This window comes from Malus domestica, chromosome 08, assembly GCF_042453785.1.
Source record: "Malus domestica chromosome 08, GDT2T_hap1".
Classification (NCBI taxonomy): Eukaryota; Viridiplantae; Streptophyta; class Magnoliopsida; order Rosales; family Rosaceae; genus Malus; species Malus domestica.
The window spans coordinates 15947456-15957726 of NC_091668.1; the positions used below are offsets into that span (position 1 = coordinate 15947456).

Here is a 10271-nt window from a genome sequence, read left to right on the forward strand (position 1 = left end):
TCTGTCATGGATTATTGGTAGAATTATGTCACGGCATAAACAAAAGAAATGGGGAGAGTCGGTCAAAGAGGGAGCAAGAGAGCATCATGATTTATATTTTTTTTACCTCGTTGACTCCCATATTCTTCACTTCTGAAAACAACAGGAAGCTGCTTTGCAGCTGGAAAGGAAGGAATCCAAGGTGGAAACGTGAGGAGTGGAAGGCAGGAGTATGCGGGAAAAGATGGAATAGAAAAATAAAAAAAAGGGGGAAAGCTGAGACACGGGTTGGAAGGCAGATGCTGCTTTGGCAGCTGGGGGGCGCATAAAATAAGAAGAAAAGGCATGAGGAAAGGGGAGATGAGGAGGAAATAAGGGGAGAGAGGAGGACATAGAGGGAGGAGCTGCCTTTGGGCAGTTCGCAGAGAGCGCAGGAGGCGCAGAAAAACAGGGGGGATTGACGCGGGAGGAAAGTTGCTTTGCAGCTGGGGGGCGGAAAGAAAGGAGGGCTGCCTTTGGCAGCGTGAGGATAGACGCAGGTCAGAGGGGAGAGAGGTTAGAGTGCGAAAACAGAGAGACAGAGGCAATGGGCAGGCACGGCAAGAGAGGGCAGACTGGATCAGAAAGGGAAGTCAGACAGACAGAAGCAGCAAGCACTCTCCTCTCTCTCGGTTTAATCTTTCCAAACTTCTATTTTATTTCTATTTTAATAATGTGTAAATAAACTTATTTTGGCTAGAGGTTAATTCAAAGCCATGAATATATTTGTAATTTGAATTGATTACCTTCAGTTGTGATTTCTGAGTTGTGATTTAATTTGCTTAACTGCTTGATTTATAACTTATTTTTGTATGTCGATTAAGGATGCATACTTAATTTACATGCATGAATTTGATGCTAGAATATAAGTGAATTTCACCTAATCGTTATGAACTTATATTCACAAGTAGTGAAGGTTGCTAGTCACAATCACGTTAAGTGAATTCTTGGCAAGAGTATCATGCTTTTCATAGTTACGAATGCCTCGTCAATGCTTATAGTTTTCACAAAGTTTAATGATCTTTGATTGTATCTCTATTGTGCTTTTCACGTAGGGGACTTTTGAAGAATGTTTTGAATTGTTGTATGCGTTTTCCCGTCCAATTCAATAACTTAAGGAAAACTTGAAGATTAAAAAAGTGCTGTTCACGGTTAATCTGAAGTGTTGAGATTCACAATTTATTGAAAGAACAACTGAAAATCAATTTAGGTTGCATATGTGTCATGTGTGGAGAAAAACCCTCTAGCTAGTCCGTCACCTATCCTTTCACCTTAATTTCATGTTTTTGTCAATTCTGTAATTTATTTAAGTTTAATTTACTTCTCGTCAAAACCAAACACCCCCCATTATTAAATTATATTATTTAGTTAGTTTTCATTGTTGTTAGTCTTTTAATTCAATTTCCGTCCATTTCAGTTCCTAGTGTCTAAATTGAGTGTTTCCATTATTTTGAGTCATTCTAAGTGTGTTTCAAGTTATTAGAGTTTTTAGCCTAGTTTTGTGTCCTTGAGTCTTATTTAATATTTTTAAATTAATTTAGAATAGATTAGCAATCCCTCCTAATCCCCGGCCTAGAACGATACCCTACTTACATCTATACTACAATTGTCAAAAAGAGGGTTTAATTTGTGTGTCAAGTAATTTACGCATCACTTATACTTATACTACAATTGTCAAAAGAGGGTTAAATTTGTGTGTTAAGTTCATTTTCGCATCAGCAAGGCAAAAGCCTTCTAGAAGGGAATAGGCGCCACCTTTGTAGGGAGATGAGATAAGGCATTCTAGAATCTGAAATATGTATTTTAAATGCATAATTATCCCTTATAAATGGCTGGAATTAAGGCACAAACTGATTTGGATAAGATAGGATTGGATAATGCTAGATTAGGAAAGGATAAGATAAGATAAGGTTGGATAAGGTTGTGGTTAATGTTTCCTCTTTTGAGTTGATTCCTTATCTTCTTTGTCTTGAATTTAATTTCTTCATCTCCTTATCATATTCCCAGCCTTTTGAACTCCAAAAACGTCCATCCACCTTGGGCCATACATGTGCTATCCATTTAGTGACCAAAACTGCTCCAATATGCTCCAAAATGCACTTTCTTGCCCACTTTGTCATTTGGACCTTCATACACACGAAAATAGCTTAAATCATTATAATAAACACAAACTAACTACGAAAACGCAAGAAAACAAGCTAACTAAGTCGCATAAATATGCTCCTATCAAATTCCCCCACACTTAGCTTTTGCTAGTCCTCGAGCAAAACAAAGGAAACAAAACAAACAAAAACATAACCTAAACCTTCCAACGTTTGCCTCAGGGATTTCCAATGAAACATGACACATTAAAGATCACTACTCACATAGGTTTTAGTCATCCCTACCCTTAAAGGCATACTTAATCACAGTCATCACTCACTAGCTCGCATTTAATCAATTAAAACAATGTTTTTTAATGTAGTAACATGCCTTAGAGAATTCCCGCAATTCCTCATCGGATATACACTCTATTTTCACACAGATTTTCTAACTACACTCCCTATACTAGGTATATGTGAGAAGATTGTTGTAAACATGTAGACTAACACTCACATATGTTATCATCAAAGAAAGCATTTTTTGGAGTTATTAACATAAACATGTATATGATCTCATGAACGGAATGCTACTACTTAGACGCGAGAACCAGGGATACCATATGCTCATACCAATCCCAAACTCCGCAGAATGAGACACACAACAACCAAGATTGAAGTCTAAAGGTTGTAACGGGGCTAAGGGTATTGGCTAACATAGAAAGGTTAAGGATAAACAAACGTTCTTAAAGCAATAGTAAGCATAGTAATGAAATCAACTTAGAATTCGCTCTTGAATGCAGCAAATAACTTGAAACACTAAAGGGATTTCGTACATCTTAGGGTCATATTCAAACTTTTTTGGACCGTTTCTTCAACAACCAATATTTGTGATTTCATTCTCACTTATTTCACAACTTTTTTTTTCTTTTTTCTTTTTCTTCTCCTTTTTGTTTTTTTTTCTTTTTTCTTTTTCTACCCGTGCCCTATTTCTTTGGCACACAAAACACACTTTTGAAACCCTTCCCCCACACTTGTTTTCTGCAATAATTTTGATCAAAAGGAATTCCCTCTAAGTCATGCTCCACTATACTTTAAGAACAAGTGTGTGGATAGTCCTATTCTAGGCTAGGTAAGGATAATGTGGCTAACAAAGAAAATAGGCTAATTAAGGCTCAAAGTGGTTAAACCTACAAAACAATTGCATGGAATGAAGGCTTTTTGGCTCTGGTGGTAACTACTAAACAACTTCATGTTGTTATATGTTATGCACTCAATTTTAAGTATTGAATGAAATGGGCATGAGTTCTAGTATTTGGAACTAAAGTGATAAAACGCATTCTAAGTAGCAACCAAGCAAAGAATAATGAGATCATGCAACGACTTTAGAAAACAAGAAATCACAGATTAATAACTCTCCAAACAATGTTTAGGCTCAAGTCTCTCAAGGTTGTAGCGTTAGTTTAAGTTCCGTCCTTCAAGCAAGTTACAAAAACTGATTTTTTTTTCCTTTGTGATTACATGTGAATTCGTAAACGTTAACTACAACCAAGCATAAACGAAAGAGCATATCAAACTTCCACCCATGTTTGTAACTTTCTTTAACAGTCATGCAATTAAAAATCAAATCCTCATCACTGTGTTGGAAGGTACCCTAAGACACGAATACACAAAAACAACTCAAAAACGACTCTTTTTGAGTTTTTCAAAAAAAATTCTAATTTTTTTTTTCAAATTTTCATATTTTCTGTCAAAGACATACTAAGACACTCCAAAACACTCTAAAAACACTAGAAAACAATGAAAAACAACTCTAGTTATGCTAGGTGGTAAAATCCTACAAATTTGCAATAAAAACACTTGTTTACCCCCCCCCCCCCCACACTTAAACCAAACATTGTCCTCAATGTTTCAAAAATAAAATCACACATAAGCAAACAAACGACACAACTTAACAAACATGACAATTATGGCAAAGTAAAAGCAATAAAGAGTAGAGGTTAAGAATGCAAATCTGGTTATGGAGCTCGAATTCCTTCAATCCCTCGTTTGAACACATGGGTTGCCTCCCACGAAGCGCTTGCTTTAACATCTTCCAGCCGGACGATACCTCCAGTTAAGCTTGACTATGGCCCACGGCATGGAGGGGTATGTCCTCGACGGCATGCTCCTCAAAAGTCTCATAATAAGGCTTCAAACGGTGTCCATTGACCTTGAATTCATGTCCCGTCTTCAAACTTTGAATTTGAACTGCACCATGAGGAAAAACATTAGTAACAACAAAAGGTCCAATCCATTTAGAACGCAACATACCTGGAAACAACCAAAGACGGGAATTGAAGAGTAGCACTTTCTGCCCTATAGAAAATGTCTTGCCACGAATCATCTTGTCATGGGTGGCCTTGGTTTTCTCCTTGTAAATGAGCGCGTTCTCATAAGCTTCATCCCTAATCTCCTCGAGGTCATTCAATTGCAATTTTCTATGGGTTCTTGCGGCATCAATGTCCATATTGAATGTTTTGACGGCCCAATGTGCACGATGCTCTAACTCAACCGGAAGATGACATGGTTTCCCATAGATGAGCCAAAATGGGGACATCCCAATTGGTGTTTTGTAGGCCGTTCGATGCCCACAATGCATCATTCAAACGCAAGCTCCAATCTTTGTGAGTTGGTTCAACCGTCTTCTCCAAAATTTGCTTGATTTCCCTATTCAAAACCTCAGCTTGCCCACTTGTTTGAGAATGATAAGGTGTTGAAACCTTATGCGTGACATTGTACTTCTTGAGCAGCGTCTCAATGGTTCGATTACAAAAATAGGACCCTCCATCACTAGTGAGTAATCTTGGCATTCCAAACCTTTGCAAATATGTTAGTTCTAATAAAATCTGCAACCACTTTAGAATCATTAGTACGGGTGGCTTTTGCTTCCACCCATTTCGACACATAATCCACAACAAGTAATATATAAAGAAAACCATGTGAGGAAGGAAAAGGACCCATGAAATCAATACCCCAAACATTTAAGATTTGGGAGAGTGAAAATTTGTAATTACCTTGGGAGGAATTCTTTTTTTATTGCATCTACAAAATATTTAACATCATCTACTAACAACCCTTGGCTTTCCAGCAATTTTCGCAGACCGCCAGGTATTTGTGTGTTTTATGTTTTCAATAATATGCCTTTGCCTTTGCATCAGATATATGGACACTCAAATTGCACTAATTTGTTGTTCTATGCAATATGGTTTTTTCTATTTATCTTTCAATTTTCTTTTTTGGAAAATGGTTATTGCCTTTTTGTTGGCACTGTTTGAAACATACTTTGCTCGAGTTCTGCTTGGTTTGGACACTTTGCTTGAGTCAATTATTTGGCTTTACCTTTCCGCTAAAATTCAAAACTTGATCTTTGACATTTTACTATGTTTTAGATAGGATGTAGGTCCTTTTTTGCCTTCGCTATTATTGACAAGTTAGAAATGATTTTGTAATTGATTATGGTTTTTCCATCTGTTAATACATATATGATGAAACCTTACTGAAAATTTCTTCCAACAGGGATAAATAGATGCTGGAGAACATCTTATTGAATGTTAAAAAGAAATTTGAGATGACCCTTGGCATACTTGCAAAGAGAAGATTATAATTGACCCGACAATACTCATTTAACACTTTTCGCGATGAAGGACAATTCGTCGCGCAAAGGTCGTGAAAACAGACTTTGCGCAATAGAAGATATGATTCGTCGTGCAATACTGAATTTGTGGGACGGAATGGAAGTCATCACACATATGCTAGGGGGACGAAACCACTTTGTCATGTGTAAGTTGACGCATCAAAGTTATCTTGACGTGATACACTAAATGGTATGCTTGACATTGGTGGCCAAGATGTTTGCATGACTAACATGTGATATCAGATTGTAGTTGCCATAAACTTTGCACGACGAATATTTCGTCGCAAAAGGTCAATTTTATTTTAATTTTAAATAAAAAAAATATTAAGAAACTCTCGTGATTACTTTGTGCGACGAATATTTAGTGGCGCAAAGGTCAATTTTTTATTTTTTTGTAAATATTTTTAAGGGCTGGGAAATTTTGCCATAAATCGAGACTTACTGATTGAACTGTACTATTCATAATGGTATGGTAGATTTTTTTGGTGTATTTTCATAATCGGTTGGCATTATACCGAACCAGCTATTAATGGTATGACTTTGGTATTGGATTTTGTATACCGGTGGTATGCCATACCGACCAATATATATATAAGGGATAGGATCAAGGGACAGATATTTTTACAAATACTTTTACACTCTTTTTAAGCCTTTTGATTACATGACATCCAATGGTTCTTATTTATTCATTAAATGACATGGATGCTTATGTGGATTTTAACTAATATTAAAGATAAAATAACACTGAAAAAAAATTTAAAATCTGAAAAATTAAAACTAAAATTAAAAAAGGTTGTTTTATTAGCACCTCACATATTGTTGAATACACCTCATATACTAAATACACCCCACATCTACTTTTTCAATCAAATTTATCTTAGTACACCCCACATACTTTCCTATACTACCCTCACACCCCAAACTTTCTACATACACCCCACATTCTTCACATACATTCAACATTCTCTCATTGTTCATTCTCACCACACCTCCAAATTTCAAGACTCTCGCTAAACATGTAAATGCTAATTATGAGGTAGACTACATGACATTCAATTATTGGTTTATTTTATTGGTAGAGCACAAATCCAAAATTTGTATACTCTCTGTTACTCCTCTAGAGTCAATCTCACAAAATTTTGACCCAAAAAAAGAATGATAGGACATGGGTGAATTTTTATTTTTTTTTCAAAATTATAATGGCTTCAATTCTTTTTACTGTACAAAACTTAAAAGAAAATAGTGCCAACGGCCAAGCTTACCACATAGAGAAAAATTTGTTTATATTATAATGGATTTAGTCTTTTTTTTTTTTTTTTTGAGAAATTGAAAATTTGTTTTGGAGTAGTTATAGATTTTGATAACAAAAATATGTTGTAGTTCTTACAAAATCCATAATGAAGTACGTCTGGTTACGAATTCGTAAAATTTTTTTATTGGTAAATTACATAGTAGCCCCTCAAGTTTAAGGTCTATTACAACCCCATACAATATCTTTAAAACATTTCACTTTCATACCTCATGTACAATTTTATTTCAAAATAATACCTTTGTTACATTTTACATCCATTGATTCTTTAAGCGCTGACGTGGCTACCACATTTGTGCCACGTGGTTGCCAAATGCGTGCCACGTGGCAAATATAATAATTTTTTTTAAAACCTTAATCATAATTTTTTTTAAACCTGAATCTTCCAACCCAAAAAAAAAAAATAAAAATTCAAAAGCTAAACCTTATCCCCTCTTCTTCCTCCTCTCTTCTCCCAGCAACCCCCAAACCCAGAAACCTTATCCCCCCTCCTCCTCCTCTATTCTCCCCCATCTTCTGTTGGAAATGTGCCCTAAAACCAATCATATAATGATACTTTACGGACATTTCACATGTTAAACTAATCTAGTTTAATAACAAGGGCAAAGATTATTGTTTGAGCCGTCTCATATAAATGTTATATGCTTAAACGATAAGTCCAAGGAATATGTGATTGGGAGAATGCGATCTAAAGAAGTTAGATTCATGAGACCATTCTTTCGTAGACACATCCTAAACTTTCCTGATCATAGGATTGCCAATTGGGCATTGACAGTCCGTTAAGATCAGTACGTGCTGTGTCTTCTCTCAGGGAGAGTGACTAGTCTCAAGTTATTGGTGTGTGTGACATCAAGACAAGTACGTAGGTGCTCAATAGAGAATGAGTTCACTGAACACGATCAACGAAGAGTTCTCATATTCATGTCACATGAGAACTCATGGTTGGGATAATGCAAAGTATTCCTTTGACCTGAGGCATCACGTTTGTCTTGTGGTTAAGTCCTTGATCTTTGATTATGTCAAAGTCACCCTATCCGCGGATGTCCACGGCATCGTTGGGGTTAAGCCACTTAGCTATGGAGGCAAGTGAATGCGCAACAAGGGATCTCTAACCTTCAAACCGTTTGGGGGAGAATACTCTATGATATGATTTAGAATCTCTGGCCAGAGTATGAATGAGATTTAGGAAAGTCGTTCCAAATCACATTCAAGGTAATCATATAAGCACACGAATCACATTGGATAGTAGACATGAATAAACTATCAAACCAAACAATGTGGTCAAGAGTATTGTATTAGAGAAAGACCGTATTGCATTTGTAATCCTAAACTGAATAGGTTCTCTACCTCTTCTGATTAGCTTGGGTAACCATGATATGCTGCTAGGTGTCACTCTTGGTTTGTGGAAGCCCTAAACGTGTATAAACACTAAAGGGAGAATTGAAAGTAAGTTTCAATTCACAATCGATTTGAAAGAGTTCTAATCGCCCACTGCCTCGCTAAAAGGAACCTAATGGATCGTACACCGTGTAAGGTGGAGATTTAAGAAACAATGGAGATGAGTAAGAATAATTAAATGGTTTAATTGTTTATGGCAAGGATTAATTAATATGTTAATTAATCAAACGAATAAGTTCGTTAAAGACCTCGGGATAGTTTTGGACCTTAAGGCCCAATGGGCTTCGAACGTCAAGCCCATTGACTTAAGTTGTATGACAATTTAATGAATAAAGATTCTCAAAGGCCCAAAAACCCAAATTCCTTATGTGGCCGGCCATGTGTGTTGAATTAGGGTTTTTTGGTTTTTTAGGTCATTTAAAGAAGTGACTATATAAAGAACTTTATAGCCTAAAATTCATTAAGGGTTCTTTTGGAGAAAATTGGAGAGAACATGTCTCTCTTTTTCTCTCTAGGAGGCCAGCCCCCTTGGAGGGTGTATCTAGCAATCCTACTCCTCCAAGGTCACTCATTTCTTCTCCAATCCAACCTTGGTGTAGACACTTAGATGTTCTCAATTTTGGGAACTTGGAGAACCATATTCTTCCATCCAAATCCATGGATCTTAGATGCAAGGAATGAAGGCCCTCTCTTTGGGTGATTAGCCTTTGCTTATGCAAAGAGGAATCTACGAAGGTATAAATTTCTCAACTCACTTTGATTTGAGTTGAGTCTTGGTTCACCAATCTACTAGGCTTTGAATTTCATGCGTAATGTTTTGTTTTTGAGTGCATGCAAGCATGATTCCACCTTTAATTGTTAATTGCATGCTTATAGATGTTATTCAAATGAACATGTTTTCATAAATCATCCTTCATCTTCATCTTCTTCCCCCTGCAACCCAGAAAAAAATAAAAAATAAAAAAAAACCCTTAAGTTCGTCATTCCCCCCCCCCCACCTTTTTCCCCTCTCTTCTCCCCCATCTTCATTTTCTTCCCCTGACCCCCTACCTGCAACCCAGAAAGAAAAAGAAAAAAAAAATCCAGATCCCGTCTAGGCCACCATCGCTGGGTTCATGAGATGGGAGGAATGAATGTGGATTTAAGGAGTGAGGGGTGTGTAGAGGAGAGTGGGGGGTGTGTAGAGGAGGGAAGAGGGTGGGTGCGGAGGGAGGGATGTGGATTTCTAGGTGAGGTGGGTCGTGGGGGAAGGGTGGGTCGCCGGAGGGGGAGGAGAGGGTCAACGGGCGGGTAAGAGGGGTGGGGTTTTCCTTTATGGGTTTTTGGTTAGTTAGGGGGGTTCCCTTTTCTGGGCTTCTGGTTCGTTGGGGGGTGGGGGTGGGGGATGGGGTTGCTTCCTGGGTTTCTGGTTGGGGGTGCACGGGGATGGGGTTTTGTTTGAGTTTTTTTTTTTTTTTTTTAAGTTAGAAGATTCATGTTTTTTTAAAAAATAAAAATAATAAATTATTATTATTATTATTGCCACGTGGTACAAATGTGGCAACCACATCAGCACTTAATGGATCAATGGATGGAAAATGTAACGGAGGTATTATTTTGAAATAAAATAGTACATGAGGTATGAAGTGAAATGTTTTAAAGATGTTGTATGGGATTGTAATAGACCTTAAACTTGAAGGGTTACTATGTAATTTACCCTTTTTTGATTTTTAGGGTTTGGGTTTCTATCAAGTTGGGGGTTTTTGTCAATAAGGATTTTTAGGATTTTAGGGTTCGGGTTTAGACAACCAAT

General features: G+C 36.9%; 1 protein-coding gene across 1 annotated transcript; it reads right to left on the bottom strand.

Annotated features, from left to right (window-relative positions):
* Positions 1-4212: 4212 nt before the first annotated feature.
* LOC103406109 (uncharacterized) lies at positions 4213-4605 on the bottom strand. The gene is made up of 2 exons (XM_008345126.1): positions 4410-4605; positions 4213-4346 (listed from the first exon to the last, which is right to left on the bottom strand). Exons 1-2 carry the CDS (start codon positions 4603-4605, stop codon positions 4213-4215), a joined length of 330 nt encoding a protein of 109 aa, XP_008343348.1.
* Between the last annotated feature and the right edge of the window lie 5666 nt (positions 4606-10271).

Excerpts from the sequence above, each read along its gene's own strand:
- LOC103406109 (XM_008345126.1), bottom strand. The coding sequence starts at position 4,605 with ATGGACATTGATGCCGCAAGAACCCATAGAAAATTGCAATTGAATGAC. Across the intron at positions 4,347-4,409 it reads CCGTCTTTGGTTGTTTCCAG|TTCAAATTCAAAGTTTGAAG; the intron begins GTATGTTGCGTT and ends CTCATGGTGCAG.